The sequence below is a fragment of the Pseudophryne corroboree genome (assembly GCF_028390025.1).
Source record: "Pseudophryne corroboree isolate aPseCor3 chromosome 3 unlocalized genomic scaffold, aPseCor3.hap2 SUPER_3_unloc_38, whole genome shotgun sequence".
Lineage (NCBI taxonomy): Eukaryota > Metazoa > Chordata > Amphibia > Anura > Myobatrachidae > Pseudophryne > Pseudophryne corroboree.
In genome coordinates, this window is record NW_026967528.1 from 1124777 (window position 1) to 1152016 (window position 27240).

The window sequence follows — 27240 nt, forward strand, 5'->3', positions numbered from 1 at the left end:
TCCCAAAATGAACCACTAGATGTCGCTATTACCACATATTTAAATAACATTCAGACAGCCACATTATTAAAACTATATGTTCTATGTGTTACAATGCATCGCATTGATGTTGCTGTTTAGCGATGCATTTCACATATGAGTGCATACTGCGATTTGCAACTGTCCAATAGGTTTGAAATATTAACATATTATACATGTATGCCTAAAAACAAAGGATGCAATGACAGGACAGAACCGTGTAACAGTGTGTATATCGCGGCATAGAAACAACATATTTAAACAGCCTTCAGAGCCATATTTGTAAAATAAAATAAATAAATAAATAAATAAAATAAAAAATGCAATATGTATAAATATAATAATAATAATAATAATTATGATAATAATAATAATAATAATAACACTTACCATAATGTCTTCACGTGTGTATAGCTGTGCAGCTTCAGTTGAAATTTCTTCTTCTCAGTGCTCTGTCCCACTTCAGTGATGTGGTCTGTTCTTATAACACTGGCTGTGAGCCATATGGCCCCCACCAACCTGTGGTACGCCGTCCCACATTTCCAAGATGCTTGGGGCGGGACTTTTAAACATATAATCTTTGGTTTATACATTAGTAAATGTGATAATTATTTTCAGTTACAATAAAGATATAATCTTTTAGCTGTTTCTTAAATGTCATACACAGCGCATCAAACGCATACCAAATACATTTATATTATATATACAGAAGAAAAAAAATAAATAAATAAATAAAAAATAAAAATCCTGAGTGGTCTAAACTACTTGTATAGATTGAATGGAAGTCATTCCAAATGGGTATATCTTATACTGTAGAATATGAGGCTCATAAAAAGCGCATAAATTATTTAATAATAAAATGAATTTATAAAAAGCATTATACAGAAGTTCTTATGAACTAATGTACATGAATACAAAATTATTTTATGATTCCATAAATATACACTGGCTTACTGATTTGTAGCTAAAATTACAAAAAATATTGTCTTTGTACATGAATACAAAATTATTTTATGATTCCATAAATATACACGGGCTTACTGATTTGATTAGGACCCATCACCATGATATCTCATTATGGTATGTAATTAATCCAAAAGATGGAAAAATCCGATTTGAGTCAACACATAAACCTGTAGGTGGTGCTAATGTTCCTCTACAGAGATAACAATCGAAAATGGTTTTGATTAGGAACCATCACCATGATATCTCATTATGGTATGTAATTAATCCAAAAGATGGAAAAATCCGATTTGAGTCAACACATAAACCTGTAGGTGGTGCTAATGTTCCTCTACAGAGATAACAATCGAAAATGGTTTTGATTAGGAACCATCACCATGATATCTCATTATGGTATGTAATTAATCCAAAAGATGGAAAAATCCGATTTGAGTCAACACATAAACCTGTAGGTGGTGCTAATGTTCCTCTACAGAGATAACAATCGAAAATGGTTTTGATTAGGAACCATCACCATGATATCTCATTATGGTATGTAATTAATCCAAAAGATGGAAAAATCCGATTTGAGTCAACACATAAACCTGTAGGTGGTGCTAATGTTCCTCTACAGAGATAACAATCGAAAATGGTCATGGTCAAATTATAAGCAATGGTCATGGTCAAATTTGCACATCGTGCTTCTGAGGGGTTTCTGTGACATTTAAAATGACCTTTTAAATTAGTACCATGTGTGATGAACCCTTGCTTCTAAGAATGTTCATGGTTAAATTGTACATCGTGGCTTCTGAGGGTTTCTGAGCATTTAAAATGACCTTTGTGACATTTTAAAATGACCTTTTAAATTAGTGCCATGTGTGATGAACCCTTGCTTCTAAGAATGTTCATGGTTAAATTGTACATCGTGGCTTCTGAGGGGTTTCTGAGCATTTAAAATGACCTTTGTGACACGGTCATTAGTGATTATCCTTTTTAAAACTGTAACATGTGTGACTCATGAAGTTTCAGCTGCTGGAATGTAAGAACATTTTGTGTTACAAAAAAAAAAAAAGATGTATTTTAAAGTGTGTGTCATATGTGACATTCTGCGACTGGTGCTGCTTGACACTCTGCGACTGGTGTTACGCGACAATTTTTAATACGTTTTAATATCGAACACTATAAATTTATATTAATTTTATATTAAGCGATATAAAACACTATCATTTAATATTAAAAGGGGGCGGGTCCTAGGGCAAGGGGGCGTTAACAACTGTCAAGTTTGACAGAAAGGTTGACTTTATCTACTCATGTCGACCGCATTGCTACCGACACACACTAAAAATCAGCCCAAGCTAGCTAAAAATCAATCCTGCACATGCTGGAGGTACACCAATGCAAAAGGAAGGCCCAAAAAGTAATTTTAAGAAAAGAAAAAATTTTTGAAAAACTACCCCAAAACACAAATCTCCACAAAAAAATGCAGCAAAACTAACAGGAGCTATACACATACCTGCACACATACCCAAACACCCCATGTACACCTCATGGCAACCCCCACTACACAAACACATACATGCAACACCAGACCCACATGTGGTACTTACCTGCAAATGTAGTAAAAGCTCCTAAAATGGCTCTCCTCCGGGGTAACAGGTATCCTCCTGTCTGTCCTGGAATAAAGCCTGCTGGGGTGTCCAAACAATACCACAGCAAACAACCAATTTGTTAGCTCTGCACCTCCTCACACCTCTCTGCAGGTTCACAAAATGGCTGCAGAGCACGCAGCAAACAAGCCCTAATAAAGGGCTGCTTTCGGCGGGAAGTCGAATTCGGGACGCCCATTACTCGCCGATTGGGCCGTTATCCGCCAAGGGGTGTGTCGAATCCGTTTTGCATTGCATATGGTGAATTCATGGTCCCGGCAGCAGGGCTGTGGCTGTCGAGTGCAGGCGAATTTTTAAACGGACGAAAAAAAGGCGCGATTCGCCCGCAATTGCATATACCCCTAATATATATACCTCTAATATGTTAATTAATGGACCGCAGTACTGCACATATCAGCTGATTCAGCTGCATTTAAATACAATCGATCTAATGTGAGTGATTACAGCTGAATCTGTATACAGTTTATATACAATCAGAAATATTGTGGCTACATTTTATCTGGTTATTATTGGCATAACTGTTTTTATTGTGTTGAACTCTAATAAATATTAGAAATATTTTTATTTATATACCATCAGCGCTCTTTTGTCTCTATTGAAACTTAAACAATCTATATCATCTAAGGCATCCAGTTGCCGCATAGGAGCTGCTGTCTAATAATCAATATGTTTGGTGCTCATTTAATACATGTAGCATTGCATTAGCGCCTGATTTAGCTAGGTAATTATATCTTGCATTTTGTCACCTCACTGACGTGACAGGCTCAGCTGTCAGTCATGCAGCCCCACTGCTCCCACTCTCTCCTTACTCATACATACATGCCTTTCTGGGAGTGTCTCGTCCTGGTTGTCAGTGATGCAGCCCCACTGCTCCCACTCTCTCCGTACTCATACATACATGCCTTTCTGGGAGTGTCTCGTCCTGGTCAGTCATGCAGCCCCACTGCTCCCACTCTCTCCGTACTCATACATACATGCCTTTCTGGGAGTGTCTCGTCCTGGGTGTCAGTCATGCAGCCCCACTGCTCCCACTCTCTCCGTACTCATACATACATGCCTTTCTGGGAGTGTCTCGTCCTGGGTGTCAGTGATGCAGCCCCACTGCTCCCACTCTCTCCGTACTCATACATACATGTCTTTCTGGGAGTGTCTCGTCCTGGTTGTCAGTGATGCAGCCCCACTGCTCCCACTCTCTCTGTACTCATACATACATGCCTTTCTGGGAGTGTCTCGTCCTGGGTGTCAGTGATGCAGCCCCACTGCGCCCACTCTCTCTGTACTCATACATACATGTCTTTCTGGGAGTGTCTCGTCCTGGGTGTCAGTGATGCAGCCCCACTGCTCCCACTCTCTCTGTACTCATACATACATGCCTTTCTGGGAGTGTCTCGTCCTGGCTGTCAGTGATGCAGCCCCACTGCTCCCACTCTCTCCGTACTCATACATACATGCCTTTCTGGGAGTGTCTCGTCCTGGGTGTCAGTGATGCAGCCCCACTGCGCCCACTCTCTCCTTACTCATACATACATGCCTTTCTGGGAGTGTCTCGTCCTGGGTGTCAGTGATGCAGCCCCACTGCTCCCACTCTCTCTGTACTCATACATACATGTCTTTCTGGGAGTGTCTCGTCCTGGGTGTCAGTGATGCAGCCCCACTGCGCCCACTCTCTCCGTACTCATACATACATGTCTTTCTGGGAGTGTCTCGTCCTGGGTGTCAGTGATGCAGCCCCACTGCTCCCACTCTCTCCGTACTCATACATACATGCCTTTCTGGGAGTGTCTCGTCCTGGGTGTCAGTCATGCAGCCCCACTGCGCCCACTCTCTCCGTACTCATACATACATGCCTTTCTGGGAGTGTCTCGTCCTGGCTGTCAGTGATGCAGCCCCACTGCTCCCACTCTCTCCGTACTCATACATACATGCCTTTCTGGGAGTGTCTCATCCTGGTTGTCAGTGATGCAGCCCCACTGCTCCCACTCTCTCCGTACTCATACATACATGCCTTTCTGGGAGTGTCTCGTCCTGGGTGTCAGTGATGCAGCCCCACTGCGCCCACTCTCTCTGTACTCATACATACATGTCTTTCTGGGAGTGTCTCGTCCTGGGTGTCAGTCATGCAGCCCCACTGCTCCCAGTCTCTCCGTACTCATACATACATGCCTTTCTGGGATTGTCTCGTCCTGGCTGTCAGTGATGCAGCCCCACTGCTCCCACTCTCTCTGTACTCATACATACATGTCTTTCTGGGAGTGTCTCGTCCTGGTCAGTGATGCAGCCCCACTGCTCCCACTCTCTCCGTACTCATACATACATGCCTTTCTGGGAGTGTCTCGTCCTGGGTGTCAGTGATGCAGCCCCACTGCGCCCACTCTCTCCGTACTCATACATACATGCCTTTCTGGGAGTGTCTCGTCCTGGGTGTCAGTGATGCAGCCCCACTGCGCCCACTCTCTCCGTACTCATACACACATGCCTTTCTGGGAGTGTCTCGTCCTGGGTGTCAGTGATGCAGCCCCACTGCGCCCACTCTCTCCGTACTCATACATACATGTCTTTCTGGGAGTGTCTCGTCCTGGCTGTCAGTCATGCAGCCCCACTGCTCCCACTCTCTCTGTACTCATACATACATGCCTTTCTGGGAGTGTCTCGTCCTGGTCAGTGATGCAGCCCCACTGCGCCCACTCTCTCCGTACTCATACATACATGTCTTTCTGGGAGTGTCTCGTCCTGGTCAGTGATGCAGCCCCACTGCGCCCACTCTCTCCGTACTCATACATACATGCCTTTCTGGGAGTGTCTCGTCCTGGTCAGTCATGCAGCCCCACTGCTCCCACTCTCTCTGTACTCATACATACATGCCTTTCTGGGAGTGTCTCGTCCTGGCTGTCAGTGATGCAGCCCCACTGCGCCCACTCTCTCTGTACTCATACATACATGCCTTTCTGGGAGTGTCTCGTCCTGGTCAGTCATGCAGCCCCACTGCTCCCACTCTCTCTGTACTCATACATACATGCCTTTCTGGGAGTGTCTCATCCTGGTTGTCAGTGATGCAGCCCCACTGCTCCCACTCTCTCTGTACTCATACATACATGCCTTTCTGGGAGTGTCTCATCCTGGTGGTCAGTGATGCAGCCCCACTGCGCCCACTCTCTCCGTACTCATACATACATGCCTTTCTGGGAGTGTCTCGTCCTGGCTGTCAGTCATGCAGCCCCACTGCTCCCACTCTCTCTGTACTCATACATACATGCCTTTCTGGGAGTGTCTCGTCCTGGGTGTCAGTGATGCAGCCCCACTGCGCCCACTCTCTCCGTACTCATACATACATGCCTTTCTGGGAGTGTCTCGTCCTGGCTGTCAGTGATGCAGCCCCACTGCTCCCAGTCTCTCCGTACTCATACATACATGCCTTTCTGGGATTGTCTTGTCCTGGGTGTCAGTGATGCAGCCCCACTGCTCCCACTCTCTCTGTACTCATACATACATGCCTTTCTGGGAGTGTCTCATCCTGGTGGTCAGTGATGCAGCCCCACTGCGCCCACTCTCTCCGTACTCATACATACATGCCTTTCTGGGAGTGTCTCGTCCTGGCTGTCAGTCATGCAGCCCCACTGCTCCCACTCTCTCTGTACTCATACATACATGCCTTTCTGGGAGTGTCTCGTCCTGGTCAGTCATGCAGCCCCACTGCTCCCACTCTCTCTGTACTCATACATACATGCCTTTCTGGGAGTGTCTCGTCCTGGCTGTCAGTCATGCAGCCCCACTGCTCCCACTCTCTCCGTACTCATACATACATGCCTTTCTGGGAGTGTCTCGTCCTGGGTGTCAGTGATGCAGCCCCACTGCTCCCACTCTCTCTGTACTCATACATACATGTCTTTCTGGGAGTGTCTCATCCTGGGTGTCAGTCATGCAGCCCCACTGCGCCCACTCTCTCCGTACTCATACATACATGCCTTTCTGGGAGTGTCTCGTCCTGGGTGTCAGTGATGCAGCCCCACTGCTCCCACTCTCTCTGTACTCATACATACATGCCTTTCTGGGAGTGTCTCGTCCTGGCTGTCAGTGATGCAGCCCCACTGCGCCCACTCTCTCCGTACTCATACATACATGCCTTTCTGGGAGTGTCTCGTCCTGGTTGTCAGTGAGACAGTATATCTGGCACAGCTGTGTAATCATGTCTGTCAGTGATGCAGCCCCACTGCTCCCACTCTCTCTGTACTCATACATACATGCCTTTCTGGGAGTGTCTCGTCCTGGGTGTCAGTGATGCAGCCCCACTGCGCCCACTCTCTCTGTACTCATACATACATGCCTTTCTGGGAGTGTCTCGTCCTGGTCAGTCATGCAGCCCCACTGCTCCCACTCTCTCTGTACTCATACATACATGCCTTTCTGGGAGTGTCTCGTCCTGGGTGTCAGTGATGCAGCCCCACTGCGCCCACTCTCTCCGTACTCATACATACATGCCTTTCTGGGAGTGTCTCGTCCTGGCTGTCAGTGATGCAGCCCCACTGCACCCACTCTCTCCGTACTCATACATACATGCCTTTCTGGGAGTGTCTCGTCCTGGTTGTCAGTGAGACAGTATATCTGGCACAGCTGTGTAATCATGTGAGTGTGTGTGCTGAGCAGTGAGTACTGCTAGCAGCAAGCCTCACAGCTTAACTGCAGTGAATCAGTGTGGAGGGGAGAAGGGGGTTGCTACACCAATGAGACAAGGAGAGGAGGAGTGGTTGGATGGAACTCACACAGCAGGTGGTGAAAAGCTTAAAAAGGAGGAGTGGTTGGAAGAGGAAGGAGCTAGTAGGCTCAGAAAGGATTAGTAAGGACTCTCAAGGGAAATTGGAGTGGGATCCCCCAGGTACCAAACTGGGTAAAGAGCAGCTTTTAGGAAGGAAATTGTTGAGCCAGTCCCTGTGGTTGTCCCTTCTCTGCCTCATGTGGGGTGGATCCTTGGACTTTCCAGTTCCTCAGGAGGCTGTGGATTTTTCTTGCCCACTACCTGGTGGGTCTGTGGTCATCTCAGGCCATGAACCTCCCAGATGCCTGGACTCCAGATAAACATGACATGGTCATGGAGATGGTCCTGGGCTCTGTAGAGGAGGAGGTGGAACAAGCAAAGGAAAGTTGTGTCCCTTCTGAAGGGGCAATGGTGGACATTGTGAATGGTGAAGGGAAGGTTTTTGTGGGTGAAGAGGGAGTTATTCCATATATAGCAGAAACATGGGTCCTCAGCCTATACGATGTGCCACCATTAATGTGGCTTCTGTCTTGTCCGACCAAGCTTGATCTATGGGCTGATTTTTTTTTATTTCTGCAGTAGACTAGAATAAGCCCAGACAGTCCCACTTCCATTATACCACCTGAATGTGACGGTCAGTGACCACCGTGCCATCACTTACCTGTATGATTACACGAAACAGAATGATGGAAAATTTACACGGTTTCTTTACATCTTCTGGGGTCCACTCCGAGATTAGACATTATGGCGTAATTACTCAGACGGGAATATAAAACAGATAAAAAAATAAAAGATTTAATGTAATAATTAGATGCAAACAAAAGCTTTTATTATGAGATCATACAGAGGAGTATCCGCACCATATAGATGTAACATACAACAAACCACTGCAGATGTAACCCGGGTGACTCTAATGCACATTATAATATACAGGGTATATATAGATAGGATCTTGTATCTGAAAACACTCAGCACTCCTGATCAAGATGAGTGTCTGCAACAAGTTAGGCAAACTAGAAGTGAAAACATGTTCCAATGGCCGCCATATTGTCGTGCAGCAATACAGATTGTGCAAACTGGTATTAGACATTCACATTTACACAAAGCACAAGATACAAAATAAACAGCAGAAAAAAGACCTAAGCATTTAGGATGTATTATTTAGGAAGTAAATAGAGGTACATTAATGAAAAGCGTGAGTAGCAGTCATCAGTCTATTTGTGACGTTCTCTAGAGTGGTGGTCTCTTGGACTGTGCAAGGCAGTACGTTCCATGGTAAGGGCTGCAAAGTTAAAAATTTGACCCTTAAATGAATGACAGGAGATTCTTGGTACTGCTGGTAACAGTCCTTCATCTGTAGAAGCAAGCAAGCAGGGCAGTAAGGAGGCAGAAGCTGCTTCTAGCACCTTGGACCATGTAATGTTGGGCTGGGAAGGTCAGTTAGCCAATTATGAAATAGATTTGTCATCTTACAGGCAGCCGGTGAAGGGAGCAGAGAATGGGTGTTATGTGGCAGGAACGGGCTGGTTAGGTAACAGCTTGGCTGCTGCATTATGTACTATCTGCAAGCTCTGTAATTATTTTGCTGGGTGACCCAGGTAGATGGCATTGCAGTAGTCTATGAACTTCCGAGGGAATCAAGTGTTTGATTCTGGCTATGGTCCACAGATGGAAGAATGAGGATTTGTATGTGGCAGATACCTGATGTCTGTGTCAGCCACATACTAGGACAACACAAAGATTCAGCACACGTTCAGTATTTTGCGATTCTGAACACCAAAGCATAAATCCAGATGGTTGGTAAAGCTGTAGTCTTGTCCTTTGTTGGTGAGCTTCTATTATGTTTCACAAAGACTGAGTCATAGCCAACTGGCATCATCCACCCCTGGCGCTCAGCTAGACAACCATTTATTGGTATTAGGTTCTCAGTACATGGAGCAAAAAGCAGGTCATCTGCATAGCAGTGGTAGACCAGGCCATGACGTCTGATTATATCACCCAGTGGTAGCATGTATATTTTATAAAGCATAGGAGATAGGATTCACCCTTGAGGAACATTGGACGACAGTGATGATTATACTCCAGAAGATTTAAATGGTTCCGTACTTGGGTAATGTCTAATGTGTTCAACAAGAGCGGATTTATTTCTCTCACAGCATGAAAATGGCTTCTCACCTGTGTGACATCTCTGATGTGTAACAAGATGTGATTTCTGTGTGAAACATTTCCCACACTCAGAACAGGAATACGGCTTCTCACCTGTGTGACTTCTCTGATGTGTAACAAGAGATGATTTCTGTGTAAACCATTTCCCACACTCAGAACAGGAAAACGGCTTCTCACCTGAGTGACTATTCTGATGTTTAACAAGAACTGATTTAAATGCGAAACATTTCCCACACTCAGAACAGGAAAACGGCTTCACACCTGTGTGACTTCTCTGATGTGTAACAAGAACTGATTTCTGTGTAAAACATTTCCCACACTCAGAACAGGAAAACGGCTTCTCACCTGTGTGACTTCTCTGATGTGTAACAAGAGCTGATTTCTTTGTAAAACATTTCCCACACTCAGAACAGGAAAACGGCTTCTCACCTGTGTGACTTCTCTGATGTGTAACAAGAGCTGATTTCTTTGTAAAACATTTCCCACACTCAGAACAGGAAAACGGCTTCTCACCTGTGTGACTTCTCTGATGTGTAACAAGAGCTGATTTCTTTGTAAAACATTTCCCACACTCAGAACAGGAAAACGGCTTCTCACCTGTGTGACTTCTCTGATGTGTAACAAGAGCTGATTTCTTTGTAAAACATTTCCCACACTCAGAACAGGAAAACGGCTTCTCACCTGTGTGACTTCTCTGATGTGTAACAAGATCTGATTTCCATGCAAAACATTTCCCACACTCAGAACAGGAAAACGGCTTCTCACCTGTGTGATTTCTCTGATGTGTAGCAAGATTTGAGTTGCGTGCAAAACATTTCCCACACTCAGAACAGGAAAACGGCTTCTCACCTGTGTGACTTCTCTGATGTGTAGCAAGATTTGAGTTGCATGCAAAACATTTCCCACACTCATAACAGGAAAACGGCTTCTCACCTGAGTGACTATTCTGATGTTTAACAAGAACTGATTTCAATGCAAAACATTTCCCACACTCAGAACAGGAAAACGGCTTCACACCTGTGTGACTTCTCTGATGTGTAACAAGAGCTGATTTCTGTGTAAAACATTTCCCACACTCAGAACAGGAAAACGGCTTCTCACCTGTGTGACTTCTGTGATGTGTAACAAGAGCTGATTTCTTTGTAAAACATTTCCCACACTCAGAACATATCAGTGGCCTCTCACCTGCCTTAGCTGGATGATGGGTAATGGGCTTTGTGTTCTGTGTAAAACATTTGGCATCTATAGAACATGGAAACTCTGTATCTACTGTCAGAGCTGTAACAGATGCACCAATATCAGAGTGATCAGGAGAACATTTCCCAGGATCAGGGGGATCAGCTGATAGAGCTGGATGTATAATTGGGGTAATGGGATTATCTCCTGGAGAATCCTGTCTACTGTCATTATCTTTTATGTCACAATCCGGGGATAACATTAGTTGTCCTTCTGAGATATTCCTGCTTGTGTGTCCATCTGCTGGAAATAAAATACATTATGGAAAATAAGATTTCTCTGACGTCCTAGTGGATGCTGGGGACTCCGTAAGGACCATGGGGAATAGCGGCTCCGCAGGAGACTGGGCACAAAAGTAAAGCTTTAGAACTACCTGGTGTGCACTGGCTCCTCCCCCTATGATTAGAAATGAGAATAACCGCGCTGTTGCCGGGATTTAAGTGTTTTAGCTGCCCTGAATAAAAATAAACAATTCAAATAGATACTAAAACAAGGCGCTTGTGACAATATGTATTCTATTTTGCAACAATTTAAATGTTGCAATACTGTAGTGCAATACCTGTAAAAAAGAAAAGGATTAGTAATGTTTACAGCTCCTTTTGTGTTTATTTTCAGTCCTGCCGGATTTTTCTGTAAAACCGGCTCCTTATCCCATTGAAATCTCTGTACGGGGTGACGGTAACCCCGTAGTATAGGGAAAGATAGGGTTACCGTCACCCCGTACAGAGATTTCAATGACTTCCTCCCCCTATGACCCTCCTCCAAGCCTCAGTTAGATTTTTGTGCCGAACGAGAAGGGTGCACACTAGGTGGCTCTCCTGAGCTGCTTAGTGAAAAGTTTTTTATGTTCAGTGAGACCTGCTGGCAACAGGCTCACTGCATCGAGGGACTAAGGGGAGAAGAAGCGAACTCACCTGCGTGCAGAGTGGATTGGGCTTCTTAGGCTACTGGACATTAGCTCCAGAGGGATCGATCACAGGCCCAGCCATGGATAGGTCCCAGAGCCGCGCCGCCAGCCCCCTTACAGAGCCAGAAGACAGAAGAGGTCCGGAAAATCGGCGGCAGAAGACGTCCTGTCTTCAACAAGGTAGCGCACAGCGCTGCAGCTGTGCGCCATTGCTCTCAGCACACTTCACACTCCGGTCACTGAGGGTGCAGGGCGCTGGGGGGGGGGGGCGCCCTGAGCAGCAATAAAAACACCTTGGATGGCAAAAAATGCATCACATATAGCTCCTGGGCTATATGGATGAATTTAACCCCTGCCAGAATACACAGAAAAACGGGAGATAAGGCCGCCGAGAAGGGGGCGGAGCCTATCTCCTCAGCACACTGGCGCCATTTTCCCTCACAGCTCCGTTGGAGGGAAGCTCCCTGGCTCTCCCCTGCAGTCACTACACTACAGAAAGGGTTAAAAAAGAGAGGGGGGCACTAATTAGGCGCAGTATTAAAAATACAGCAGCTATAAGGGGAAAAACACTTATATAAGGTTATCCCTGTATATATATAGCGCTCTGGTGTGTGCTGGCAAACTCTCCCTCTGTCTCCCCAAAGGGCTAGTGGGGTCCTGTCCACTATCAGAGCATTCCCTGTGTGTGTGCTGTGTGTCGGTACGTTTGTGTCGACATGTATGAGGAGAAAAATGATGTGGAGACGGAGCAGATTGCCTGTAATAGTGATGTCACCCCCTAGGGGGTCGACACCTGAGTGGATGAACTGTTGGAAGGAATTACGTGACAGTGTCAGCTCTGTATAAAAGACAGTGGTTGACATGAGACAGCCGGCTACTCAGCTTGTGCCTGTCCAGACGTCTCATGGGCCGTCAGGGGCTCTAAAGCGCCCGTTACCTCAGATGGCAGATACAGACGCCGACACGGATACTGACTCCAGTGTCGACGGTGAAGAGACAAACGTGACTTCCAGTAGGGCCACACGTTACATGATTGAGGCAATGAAAAATGTTTTACACATTTCTGATAATACGAGTACCACCAAAAAGGGGTATTATGTTCGGGGAGGAAAAACTACCTGTAGTTTTCCTGAATCTGAGAAATTAAATGAGGTGTGTGATGATGCGTGGGTTTCCCCCGATAACAACTGATAATTTCTAAAATGTTATTGGCATTATATCCTTTCCCGCCAGAGGTTAGGGTACGTTGGGAAACACCCCCTAGGGGGGATAAGGCGCTCACACACTTGTAAGAACAAGGGCTCTACCCTCTCCTGAGATGGCCGCCCTTAAGGATCCTGCTGATAGAAAGCAGGAGGGTATCCTAAAATGTATTTACACACATACTGGTGTTATACTACGACCAGCAATCGCCTCAGCTTGGATGTGCAGTGCTGGGTTGGCGTGGTCGGATTCCCTGACTGAAAATATTGATACCCTAGATAGGGACAGTATTTTATGGCCTATAGAGCATTTGAAAGATGCATTTCTATATATGCGTGATGCACAGCGGAATATTTGCCGACTGGCATCAAGTCTAAGTGCGTTGTCCATTTCTGCCAGTAGATTATGGACACGACAGTGGTCAGGTGAGGCGGATTCCAAACGGCAATTGGAAGTATTGCCTTATAAAGGGGAGGAGTCATTTGGGGTCGGTCTTTTAGACCTCGTGGCCACGGCAACAGCTGGGAAATCCACGTTTGTACCCCAGGTCGCCTCTCAACATAAGAAGACGCCGTATTATCAGGCGCAGTCTTTTCGTTGGCAAGCGGGCAAAGGGTTCCCCATTTCTGCCCGTGACAGAGGGAGAGGAAAAAGGCTGCAGAAATCAGCCAGTTCCCAGGAACAGAAGCCCTCTCCTGCCTCTGCCAAGCCCTCATTATGACGCTAGGGCTTTACAAGCTCAGGCACGGTGGGGGCCCGTCTCAACAAATTGGAATTCGAGACGTCCCCCCCTCGCCGTTTCCTAAAGTCGGCTTTACCGACGTCTCCCTCTGACAGGGAGGCAGTTTGGGAAGCCATTCACAAGCTGTATTCCCAGCAGGTGATAATCAAGGTACCCCTCCTGCAACAGGGAACGGGGTATTATTCCACACTGTTGTGGTACCGAAGCCGGACGGCTCGGTGAGACCGATTCTAAATCTAAAATCTTGAACACTTACATACGGAGGTTCAAATTCAAGATTGAGTCACTCAGAGCAGTGATTGCGAACCTGGAAGAAGGGGACTACATGATGTCTCGGGACATCAAGGATGCTTACCTTCATGTCCCAAATTACTCTTCTCACCAAGGGTACCTCAGGTTTGTGGTACAGAACTGTCACTATCAGTTTCAGACACTGCCATATGGATGGTCCACGGCACCCCGGGTCTTTACCAAGGTAATGGCCGAAATGATGATACTCCTTCGAAGGAAGGGAATTTTAGTTATCCCTTACTTGGACGATCCCCTGATAAGGGTATGATCCAAGGAACAGTTGGAGGTCGGTGTAGCACTATCTCAGGTAGTGTTGCGGCAGCACGATTGGATTCTCAATATTCCAAAATCGCAGCTGATTCTGACGACTCATCTTCTGTTCCTAGGGATGATCCTGGACACAGTCCAGAAAAAGGTGTTTCTCCCGGAGGAGAAAGTCAGGGAGTTATCCAAGCTAGTCGGGAACCTCCTATAACCGAGCCAAGTCTCAGTACATCAATGAAAGGGTTCTGGGAAAAATGGTGGCTTCTTACGAAGCAATCCCATTCGGCAGTTTCCACTCAAGAACTTTCCAGTGGGACCTGCTGGATAAATGGTCCGGGTCGCATCCTCAGATGCATCAGCGGATAACCCTGTCACCAAGGACAAGGGTGTCTCTCCTGTGGTGGTTGCAGAGTGCTCATCTTCTAGAGGGCCGCAGATTCGGCATTCAGGACTGGGTCCTGGTGATCACGGATGCCAGCCTGCGAGGCTGGGGAGCAGTCACACAGGGAAGGAATTTCCAGGGCTTATGGTCAAGCCTGGAGACATCACTTCACATAAATATCCTGAAGCTAAGGGCCATTTACAATGCTCTAAGCTCAGCAAGACCTCTGCTTCAAGGTCATCTGGTGTTGATCCATTCGGACATCACGGCAGTCACCCACGTAAACAGACAGGGTGGCACAAGAAGCAGGAGGGCAATGGCGGAAGCTGCAAGGATTCTTCGCTGGGCGGAAAATCATGTGATAGCACTGTCAGCAATATTCATTCCGGGAGTGGACAACTGGGAAGCAGACTTCCTCAGCAGACACGACCTCCACCCGGAAGGAGTGGGGACTTCACCCAGAAGTCTTCCACATGATTATAAAACTCGACGGGTATTGCGCCAGGTCAAGGGACCCTCAGGCAATAGCTGTAGACGCTCTGGTAACACCGTGGGTGTACCAGTCAGTGTATGTGTTCCCTCCTCTGCCTCTCATACCCAAGGTACCGAGAATTATAAGATGGAGAGGAGTAAGCACTATATTCGTGGCTCCGGATTGGCCAAGAAGGACTTGGTAACCGGAACTTCAAGAGATGCTCACGGAGGATCCGTGGCCTCTACCTCTAAGAAGGGACCTGCTCTAGCAAGGACCCTGTCTGTTCCAAGACTTACCGCGGCTGCTTTTGACGGCAGAGCGTTTGAACGCCGGATCCTGAAGGAGAAAGGCATTCCGGATGAAGTCATTCCTATCCTGATCAAAGCCAGGAAGGATATAACCGCAAAACATTATCACCGCATTTGGCGAAAATATGTTGCGTGGTGCGAGGCCATTAAGGCCCCAACGGAGGAATTTCAACTGGGTCGATTCCTACATTTCCTGCAAACAGGAGTGTCTATGGGCCTAAAATTAGGATCCATTAAGGTTCAGATTTCGGCCCTGTCGATTTTCTTCCAGAAAGAACTGGCTTCAGTCCCTGAAGTTCAGACGTTTGTAAAAGGGGTACTGTATATACAACCTCCTTTTGTGCCTCCAGTGGCACCTTGGGATCTCAATGTAGTTTTTGGGTTCCAAAACTCACATTGGTTTGAACCACTTAAATATGTGGAGTTAAAATATCTCACATGAAAAGTGGTCATGCTGTTGGCCCTGGCCTGGGCCAGGCGCGTGTCAGAATTGGCGGCTTTATCCTGTAAAAGCTCTCATCTGATTTTCCATTCGGACAGGGCGGAATTGAGGACTCGTCCTCAGTTTCTCCCTAAGGTGGTTTTCAGCGTTTCACCTGAATCAACCTATGGTGGTGCCTGCGGCTACGAGGGACTTGGAGGATTCCAAGTTGCTAGACGTTGTCAGGGCCCTGGAAATATAGGTTTCCAGGACGGATGGAGTCAGAAAATCTGACTCGTTGTTTATTCTGTATGCACCCAACAAGCTGGGTGCTCCTGCTTCTAAGCAGACTATTGCTCGTTGGATTTGTAGTACAATTCAGCTGGCACATTCTGTGGCAGGCCTGCCACAGCCAAAAATCTGTAAATGCCCACTTCACAAGGAAGGTGGGCTCATCTTGGGCGGCTGCCCAAGGGGTCTCGGCCTTACAACTTTGCCGAGCAGCTACTTGGTCAGGAGCAAATACGTTTGTAAAATTCTACAAATTTGATACCCTGGCTGAGGAGGACCTGGAGTTCTCTCATTTGGTGCTGCAGAGTCATCCGCACTCTCCCGCCCGTTTGGGAGCTTTGGTATAATCCCCATGGTCCTTACGGAGTCCCCAGCATCCACTAGGACGTCAGAGAAAATAATAATTTACTTACCAATAATTCTTTTTCTCGTAGTCCGTAGTGGATGCTGGGCGCCCATCCCAAGTGCGGATTGTCTGCAATACTGGTACATAGTTATTGTTACCAAAAAAATCGGGTTATTGCTGTAGTGAGCAATCTTTTCTAGAGGCTCCTCTGTTATCATGCTGTTAACTGGGTTTAGATCACAAGTTATACGGTGTGATTGGTGTGGCTGGTATGAGTCTTACCCGGGATTCAAAATCCTTCCTTATTGTGTACGCTCGTCCGGGCACATTATCCTAACTGAGGCTTGGAGGAGGGTCATAGGGGGAGGAGCCAGTGCACACCAGGTAGTTCTAAAGCTTTACTTTTGTGCCCAGTCTCCTGCGGAGCCGCTATTCCCCATGGTCCTTACGGAGTCCCCAGCATCCACTACGGACTACGAGAAATAGAATTATCGGTAAGTAAATTCTTATTTTTACTCACCGGTAAATCTATTTCTCCTAGTCCGTAGTGGATGCTGGGAACTCCGTAAGGACCATGGGGAATAGCGGCTCCGCAGGAGACTGGGCACAACTAAAAGAAAGCTTTAGGACTAACTGGTGTGCACTGGCTCCTCCCCCTATGACCCTCCTCCAGACCTCAGTTAGGATACTGTGCCCGGAAGAGCTGACACAATAAGGAAGGATTTTTGAATCCCGGGTAAGACTCATACCAGCCACACCAATCACACCGTACAACTCGTGATTTTAAACCCAGTTAACAGTATGATAACAATGGAGCCTCTGAACAGATGGCTCTCAACAATAACCCGTTTTAGTTAACAGTAACTATGTACAAGTAATGCAGACAATCCGCACTTGGGATGGGCGCCCAGCATCCACTACGGACTACGAGAAATAGATTTACCGGTGAGTAAAATCTTATTTTCTCTGACATCCTAGTGGATGCTGGGAACTCCGTAAGGACCATGGGGATTATACCAAAGCTCCCAAACGGGGGGGAGAGTGCGGATGACTCTGCAACACCGAATGAGAGAACTCCAGGTCCTCGTCAGCCAGGGTGTCAAACTTGTAAAACTTTGCAAAAGTATTTGACCCTGACCAAGTCGCGGCTCGGCAAAGTTGTAAAGCCGAGACCCCTCGGGCGGCCGCCCAAGATGAGCCCACCTTCCTTGTGGAATGGGCTTTCACTGATTTAGGATGCGGCAGTCCTACCGCAGAATGTGCAAGCTGAATAGTGCTACAAATACAGCGAGCAATAGTCTGCTTTGAAGCAGGAGCACCCAGCTTGTTGGATGCATACAGGATAAACAGCGAGTCAGTCTTCCTGACTCCAGCCGTCCTGGAAACATAAATTCTCAGGGCCCTGACCACGTCCAGTAACTTGGAATCCTCCAAGTCCCTAGTAGCCACAGGCACTACAATAGGCTGGTTCAAGTGAAAAGCTGATACCACCTTCAGGAGAAAATGAGGACGAGTCCTCAACTCTGCCCTATCCGTATGGAAAATCAGATAAGGGCTTTTACAAGATAAGGCCGCCAATTCTGACACACGCCTGGCCGAAGCCAGGGCCAACAGCATGACCACTTTCCACGTGAGATATTTCAAATCCACGGTTTTAAGTGGCTCGAACCAATGTGATTTCAAGAACCCCAAAACCACATTGAGATCCCAAGGTGCCACTGGAGGCACAAAAGGGGGCTGAATATGCAGCACGCACTTCGCAAATGTCTGAACTTCAGGCAGTGAAGCCAATTCTTTTTGGAAGAAAATTGACAGAGACGAAATCTGTACCTTAATGGACCCTAATTTTAGGCCCATATTCACTCCTGCTTGCAGGAAATGCAGAAAACGACCCAGTTGAAACTCCTCCGTTGGGGCCTTTTTGGCCTCACACCAAGCAACATATTTTCGCCAAATGCGGTGATAATGTTTTGCCGTGACATCCTTCCTGGCTTTGATCAGGGTAGGGATGACTTCCTCCGGAATACCCTTTTCCTTCAGGATCCGGTGTTCAACCGCCATGCCGTCAAACGCAGCCGCGGTAAGTCTTGGAATAGACAGGGCCCCTGCTGGAGCAGGTCCCGTCTTAGCGGTAGAGGCCATGGGTCCTCTGTGAGCATCTCTTGAAGTTCCGGGTACCAAGCTCTTCTTGGCCACTCTGGAACCACGAGCATCGTTCTTACTCCGCTCCTTCGCACAATTCTCAGTACCTTTGGAATAAGAGGCAGAGGAGGGAACACATAAACCGACTGGTACACCCACGGTGTCACTAGAGCGTCCACAGCTATCGCCTGAGGGTCCCTTGACCTGGCACAATACCTTTCTAGTTTTTTGTTGAGGCGGGACGCCATCATGTCCACCTTTGGTCGTTCCCAACGGTTTACAATCATTTGGAAAACTTCCGGATGAAGTCCCCATTCTCCCGGGTGGAGGTCGTGTCTGCTTAGGAAGTCTTCTTCCCAGTTGTCTACTCCCGGGATGAACACTGCTGTCAGTGCTGACACGTGATACTGATTTTCCGCCCATCGGAGAATCTTTGTGGCTTCTGCCATCGCGCTCCTGCTTCTTGTGCCGCCCTGTCTGTTTACATGGGCGACCGCCGTGATGTTGTCTGATTGTATCAGTACCGGCTGGTTTTCAAGCAGAGGTCTTGCCTGGCTTAGGGCGTTGTAGATGGCCCTTAGTTCCAGGATATTTATGTGAAGTGAAATTTCCTGGTTTGACCACAGTCCCTGGAAATTTCGTCCCTGTGTGACTGCCCCCCAGCCTCGAAGGCTGGCATCCGTAGTTACCAGGACCCAGTCCTGTATCCCAAATCTGCGGCCCTCTAGAAGATGAGCACTCTGCAGCCACCACAGTAGCGACACCCTGGTCCTTGGCGACAGGGTTATCCGCCGATGCATCTGAAGATGCGATCCGGACCACTTGTCCAACAGGTCCCACTGGAAGGTTCTTGCGTGGAATCTGCCGAATGGAATTGCTTCGTACGAAGCTACCATCTTTCCCAGGACTTTCGTGCATTGATGCACTGACACCTGTCCTGGCTTTAGAAGGTTTCTTACTAGAGATGACAACCCCTTTTTTTTTTTTCCTCTGGAAGAAACACTTTTCTGGTCTGTATCCAGAATATCCCCAGGAACAGAAGACGTGTCGTGGGGACCAGCTGTGTCTTTGGGATGTTGAGAATCCAACCATGCTGTTGTAGCACTTCCTGAGAAAGTGCTACCCCCACCAGCAACTGCTCCCTGGACCTCGCCTTTATCAGGAGATCGTCCAAGTACGGGATAATTGAAACCCCTTTCTTTCGAAGGAGAATCATCATTTCGGCCATTACCTTGGTAAAGACCCTCGGTGCCGGGATAACCCAAACGGCAGCGTCTGGAACTGGTAGTGACAGTCCTGTACCACAAACCTGAGGTACTCCTGGTGAGGAGGGTAAATGGGGACATGCAGGTAAGCATCTTGATGTCCAGAGATACCATGTAATCCCCCTCCTCCAGGCTGGAGATAACCGCTCTGAGCGATTCCATCTTGAACTTGAACTTTTTGATATACTTGTTCAAGGATTTTAAATTTAAAATGGGTCTCACCGAACCGTCCGGTTTCGGTACCACAAACATTGTGGAATAATAACCCTTTCCTTGTTGAAGGAGAGGTACCCTGTTTATCACTTGCTGGGAATACAGCTTGTGAATTGCCTGTAACACCGCCTCTCTGTCAGAGAGTGTTGTTGGTAAGGCAGATTTTAGGAAACGGCGTGGGGGAGGCGTCTCGAATTCCAGCATGTACCCCTGAGATACTACCTGAAGGATCCAGGGATCCACCTGTGAGCGAGCCCACTGTGTGCTGAAATTCCTGAGACGTGCCCCCACCGTACCTAGATCCGCCTGTGAAGCCCCATCGTCATGCTGTGGACTTGGCGGAAGCGGGGGAGGACTCCTGGTCCTGGGAACTGGCTGTATGCTGCAGCTTTTTTCCCTTACCTCTGCCTTTTGGCAAAAAAGAGGCGCCTCTTGCCCTTATGGGGCCGAAAGGACTGTGCTTGATAATACGGTGCTTTCTTTTGCTGCGAGGTAACCTGGGGCAGAAAAGTTGATTTTCCAGCTGTTGCCGTGGAAACGAGGTCTGACAGACCTTCCCCAAACAACTCCACCCCTTTATAAGGCAAAATCTCCATGTGCCTTTTTGAATCGGCATCCCCTGACCACTGCCGAGTCCATAATCCAGTCTAGCGGAAATGGACATTGCACTTACTTTTGATGCCAGTCGGCAAATATCCCTCTGTGCATCACGCATGTATAAGAGAGCATCTTTTATATGCTCTAAAGTCAGTAAAATATTGTCCCTATCCAGGGTCTCAATATTCTCTGTCAGGGAATCCGACCACGCAACCGCAGCACTACACATCCATGCTGAGGCTATAGCTGGTCGTAGTATAACACCAGTGTGTGTGTATATAGACTTTAGGATAGTCTCCTGCTTTCTGTCAGCAGGCTCTTTAAGGGCGGCCGTATCCGGAGACGGTAGTGCCACCTTCTTTGACAAACGTGTGAGCGCTTTATCAACCCTAGGGGGTGTTTCCCAACGTGACCTATCCTCTGGCGGGAAAGGGTACGCTGCCAATAGCCGTTTAGAAATTACTAATTTCTTATCGGGGGAAGTCCATGCTTCTTCACAAACTTCATTTAATTCCTCAGATGCAGGAAAAACTACTGGTAGTTTTTTCTCACCAAACATAATACCCTTTTTTGTGGTACCTGGGGTAATATCAGTAATGTGTAATACATTTTTCATTGCCTCAATCATGTAACGTGTGGCCCTATTGGAAGTTACAGTCGTCTCCTCATCGTCGACACTGGAGTCGGTATCCGTGTCAACGTCTGTGTCTGCCATCTGAGGTAACTGGCGTTTTACAGCCCCTGATGGCCTTTGAGACGCCTGGACAGGCACAAGCTGAGTTGCCGGCTGTCCCATGTCGTCAAGCCTTTTATGTAAGGAGTTGACACTTTCCCGTAATTCCTTCCATAAGTCCATCCACACAGGTGTCGACCCCGCAGGGGGTGACATCACATTTACCGGCATTTGCTCCGCCTCCACATAATTTTCCTCCTCATACATGTCGACACAGCCGTACCGACACACAGCACACACACAGGGAATGCTCTAAAAGAGGACAGGACCCCACAAAGCCCTTTGGAGAGACAGAGGGAGAGTATGCCAGCACACACCAGAGCACTATATACACTGGGGTGACACCTATACAGAGTGTTTTCCCCTATAGCTGCATAGAATATCTATAATGCGCCTAAAATATGTGCCCCCCTCTCTTTTTTACCCTTTTCTGTAGTGCAGGACTGCAGGGGAGAGCCAGGGAGCCTTCCTTCCAGCGGAGCTGTGAGGGAAAATGGTGCCGGTATGCTGAGGGAGATAGCTCCGCCCCTTTTTCAGCGGACTTTAGGAAATCTGGCAGGGGTTAATTTACACCTATATAGCCCCTGGGGCTATATATGGTGTATATTTGCCAGCCAAGGTGTTATTTATTGCTGCTCAGGGCGCCCCCCCCCAGCGCCCTGCACCCATCAGTGACCGGAGTGTGAGGTGTGCATGAGGAGCAATGGCGCACAGCTGCAGTGCTGTGCGCTACCTTGGAGAAGACAGAAGTCTTCAGCCGCCGATTTTCCGGACCTTCTTGCTTCTGGCTCTGTAAGGGGGACGGCGGCGCGGCTCCGGGAACGGACATCGAGGTCGGGTCCTGCGTTCAATCCCTCTGGAGCTAATGGTGTCCAGTAGCCTAAGAAGCCCAAGCTAGCTGCAAGCAGGCAGGTTCGCTTCTTCTCCCCTTAGTCCCTCGTAGCAGTGAGCCTGTTGCCAGCAGATCTCACTGAAAATAAAAAACCTAAACTATAATTTCTTTTCTAGGAGGCTCAGGAGAGCCCCTAGTGTGCATCCAGCTCGGCCGGGCACAAAGATCTAACTGAGGTCTGGAGGAGGGTCATAGGGGGAGGAGCCAGTGCACACCAGTTAGTCCTAAAGCTTTCTTTTAGTTGTGCCCAGTCTCCTGCGGAGCCCGCTATTCCCCATGGTCCTTACGGAGTTCCCAGCATCCACTAGGACGTCAGAGAAATATAAAATAAGTAGACAAGACCCAGGGTGTTACAGGATACAATATATAATTCTATAACTGACATGTTTTACCTGTAATCATTTTTATGTGTATTAAAAAAAAAAAAAAGATAGGATGCTTAGACTGGAGCTTGATCAACACTGAACGCTCATCTGGGATTACTAGAGGTGACATGGACGCTCATGTGGGATTACTAGAGGTGACATGGACGCTCATGTGGGATTACTAGAGGCAACATGGATGCTCATGGGGGATTACTAGAGGTGACATGGACGCTCATGGGGAATTACTAGAGGTGACACGGACGCTCATGTGGGATTACTAGAGGTGACACGGACGCTCATGTGGGATTACTAGAGGCGACATGGATGCTCATGGGGGATTACTAGAGGTGACATGGACGCTCATGGGGGATTACTAGAGGTGACATGGACGCTCATGGGGGATTACTGGAGGTGACACTGATGCTCGTGGGATTACTAGAGGTGACATGGACGCTCATGTGGGATTACTAGAGGTGACATGGGCGCTCATGTGGGATTACTGGAGGAGACATGGCCGCTCATGTGGGATTACTAGAGGTGACACGGACGCTCATGTGGGATTACTAGAGGTGACATGGATGCTCATGTGGGATTACTGGAGGAGACATGGACGCTCGTGTGGGATTACTGGAGGTGACATGGACGCTCATGTGGGATTACTAGACATGGTTGTAATAATAAAACACCAAAGAAGAGAAAATGCTGTCCTGCTTGCGCACTTATAAATAATAGGATTTTAATACCTGCCGGTAAATCCTTTTCTCTGAGTCCGTAGAGGATGCTGGGGTCATCAATAGAACCATGGGGTATAGACAGGATCCGCAGGAGAAATGGGCACTTTAAGACTTTAATAAGGGCGTGAACTGGCTCCTCCCTCTATGCCCCTCCTCCAGACCTCAGTTATAGGAACTGTGCCGAGGGAGACGGACATTAGGTTGGTTTATATGAAAAGAAGAAACCACCTTCGGCAGAAACTGTTGACGAGTTCTCAACTCTGCTCTATCTTCATGGAAGATCAAATAAGGGCTCTTGTGAGACTAGGCCGCCAATTCGGACACCCGCCGTGCAGATGCCAAGGCCAATAAAATTACCACTTTCCAAGTGAGGAATTTCAAATCCACCTTTTGAAAAAGGTTCAAACAGTGAGATTGAAGGAACTGTAACATCACGTTAAGGTCCCAAGGTGCCACAGGAGGCACAAAAGGTGGTTGGATGTGTAACACCCCCTTTACAAACGTTTGCACCTCAGGAAGTGAGGCCAATTGTTTCTGAAAGAAAACTGACAATGCAGAAATCTGTACTTTAATGGATCCTAATTTAAGGCCCGCATCCACTCCAGCTTGTAAAAAGTGGAGAAAACGTCCAAGAAATTTTTTTTCCGCATAAGCCTTCTTGGACTCGCACCAGGAAATATATTTCCTCCAAATGTGGTGATCGTGTTTTGCCGTAACATCCTTTCTATCCTGAACAAGAGTGGGAATGACTTCACTGGGAATACCCTTCTGGGCTAGAATCTGGCGTTCAACCGCCATGCCGTCAAACGTAGCCGCAGTAAATCTTGATACTGACACGGCCCCTGCTGTAACAGGTCCTCTCGTAGAGGAAGCAGCCAGGGATTTCCTATGCGTAAATCCTGAAGATCGGGATACCAAGCCCTCCTTGGCCAATCTGGAACAATGAGGATCGTTGGAACCTTTCTTCTTCTTATAATTTTTAACACTCTCGGAATGAGAGGAAGTGGAGGGAACACATACCGACTGAAACACCCACGGTGTCACCAGAGCGCCCACCGCTATGGTTTGAGGGTACCTTGACCTGGCGCAATCATTTTGGAGTTTCTTGTTGAGACGAGACGCCATCATGTCTACTTGGGGAGTACCCCAGCGACTTGTCACTTCTGTGAAGACTCCTGGATGGAGATCGTGTCTGCTGAGGAAGTCTGCTTCCCAGTTGTCCACTCCTGGAATGAAGATAACTGACAGAGCGCTTAGATGTTTCTCCGCCCAGCGGAGAATCCTTGTGGCTTCTGTCATTGCTGCTCTGCTTTTTGTTCCGCCCTGGCTGTTGATGTAAGCTACTGCTGTTACATTCTCCGACTGGATGAGTAAGGGTCGACTTTGAAAAAGGCGTTCAGTTTGTAGAAGGCCGTTGTAAATGGCCCTTAATTCCAGAACGTTTATGTGGAGACAAGTCTCCTGACTTGACCATCTTCCTTGCACCCCAACCCCGGGGACTTGCATCCGTGGTCACTAGAATCCAATCCTGAATACCGAACCTGCGTCCCTCGAGGAGGTGAGAACTGTGCAGCCACCACAGCAGTGATATTCTTGTCTTTGAGGACAGGACTATCGTCCGTTGCATGTGTAGGTGGGAACCGGACCACTTGTCCAACAGGTCCCACTGGAATACTCTGGCATGGAATCTGCCAAACTGAATGGCCTCGTAGGCCGCCACCATCTTTCCCAGCAAGCGAGTGCATTGATGGATCGACACTCTGGTTGATTTTAAGATTTGTTCCAGAGCTTTTTCTTCCGGAAGAAAAACTCTCTGTAGTTCTGTGTCCAGATTCATCCCCAGAAACGACAGGTGGGTCGTAGGGATCAACTGAGATTTCAGCAGGTTGAGGAGCCAGCCATGTTGTTGCAACACCTTCAGGGACAGTGCAATGTTCTGTAATAACTTGTCCCTGCATCTGGCTTTCATCAGGAGATCGTCCAAGTATGGGATAATCATGACACCTTGCATGCGAAGAAGAATCATCATCTCCGCCATCACTTGGGTAAAAATCCTCGGAGCCGTGGACAGCCCAAATGGCAACGTCTGAAATTGGTAATGACAATCCTGAACCACAAAGCGCAGGAAGGCCTGATGAGGAGGATAAATGGGAACATGTAGGTAGGCATCCTTTATGTCTAAGGAGACCATAAAGTCCCCTTCCTCCAGACTGGAGATCACTGCTCTGAGAGACTCCATCTTGAATTTCTGCAGAAAGTAATTTAGGTTAAGGTTGAGGATCGGTCTGACCGAGCCGTCCGGCTTCGGAACCACGAATAAACTGGAATAAAAGCCTTGTCCCTGTTGCGCAGGGGGAACCGTGATAATGACCTGGTTCTGACACAATTTTTGTATTGCGTCGCACACTACCTCTCTGCCAGTCAGAGAAGCTGGCAAGGCTGATTTTAATAATCGGCGAGGGGGAACGTCTTAAAATTTTAGTTTGTACCCTTGTGACACAATTTTTAAAATCCAAGGTTCCAGGCCCGAGCAAACCCAGACCTGGCTAAAGAGCTTGAGACGTGCCCCAACCGGCGAGGACTCCCGCAGGGAAACCCCAGCGTCATGCGGTGGACTTGGCAGAAGCCGGGGAGGACTTCTGTTCTTGGGAGGCAGAGAAGCCTGGGTTTCTTTTACCTCTTTCCCTGCCTCTAGCAGCAAGGAAGGCAGAGCCTTTTCCTCTTCGGTATCTATTGGGCCGAAAGGACTGCATTTGATGATGCGTTTTCTTATGTTTTGGGGGAACATAAGGTAAAAATTACGATTTTCCAGCAGTAGCTGTAGAGACTAGGGGGTACATTTACTAACATTCGTAATTTCCTAAAATAGGTCAAAGTTCAATCACGAATGACATCGACAGTGTAAAACTGCAACTTTTTGAATTGATTACGATGGATTTACTAAGCTGTCGTATTCGGGTTTTTCTTTTCTTCCGATGTCGATGTCATTCGTGTTTTTTTACCTATTTTTACGGCAGTGATTAGCAAAACACTGCCGTTTTTTTTTACAATCAATCTCGGCCGGATATGTGTGATCCGTGCTGGGGTTCTTTTTTTTTTTTTTTTTTAATTAAACAATGTAAATTCCTTAAAAAAAATGCGTGGGGTCCCCCCTCCTAAGCATAACCAGCCTCGGGCTCTTTGAGCCGATCCTGGTTGCAGAAATATGGGGGAAAAAATGACAGGGGTTCCCCCATATTTAAGCAACCAGCATCGGGCTCTGCGCCTGGTCCTGTCCCAAAAATACGGGGGACAAAAAGAGTAGGGGTCCCCCGTATTTTTAAAACCAGCACCGGGCTCCACTAGCTGGACAGATAATGCCACAGCCGGGGGTCACTTTTATATAGTGCCCTGCGGCCGTGGCATCAAAAATCCAACTAGTCACCCCTGGCCGGGGTACCCTGGGGGAGTGGGGACCCCTTCAATCAAGGGGTCCCCCCCCCCAGCCACCCAAGGGCCAGGGGTGAAGCCCGAGGCTGTCCCCCCCATCCAATGGGCTGCGGATGGGAGGGCTGATAGCCTTTGTTGTAAAATAAAAGATATTGTTTTTAGTAGCAGTACTACAAGTCCCAGCAAGCCTCCCCCGCATGCTGGTACTTGGAGAACCACAAGTACCAGCATGCGGCGGAAAAACTGGCCCGCTGGTACCTGTAGTCCTACTACTAAAAAAATACCCAAAAAAAGACAAGACACACACACCGTGAAAGTATAATTTTATTACTTACATACACACATACATACATACTTACCTATGGCCCCACGCAGGTCGGTCCTCTTGTCCAGTAGAATCCAAGGGTACCTGTTGAATAAATTATACTCACCAGATCCAGGGGTCCAGGCTCCTCGGCAAA

At 47.5% G+C, this 27240-nt stretch overlaps 1 protein-coding gene across 2 annotated transcripts in view; it reads right to left on the reverse strand.

Moving 5' to 3' along the window:
• Nucleotides 1–8205: 8205 nt before the first annotated feature.
• The window catches only part of LOC134984138 (oocyte zinc finger protein XlCOF6-like), a 31382-nt gene continuing 12347 nt past the window's right edge, over nucleotides 8206–27240 (reverse strand). The window contains exon 5 of one of the 2 annotated variants that reach the window (XM_063949766.1): nucleotides 8206–11019. In XM_063949766.1, the coding sequence (XP_063805836.1) occupies nucleotides 9452–11019 (1568 nt within the window). In that variant the 3' untranslated portion in view covers nucleotides 8206–9451. Of the gene's footprint in view, nucleotides 11023–27240 lie in introns of both variants that reach the window. The other variant, XM_063949765.1, reaches the window with a different exon arrangement.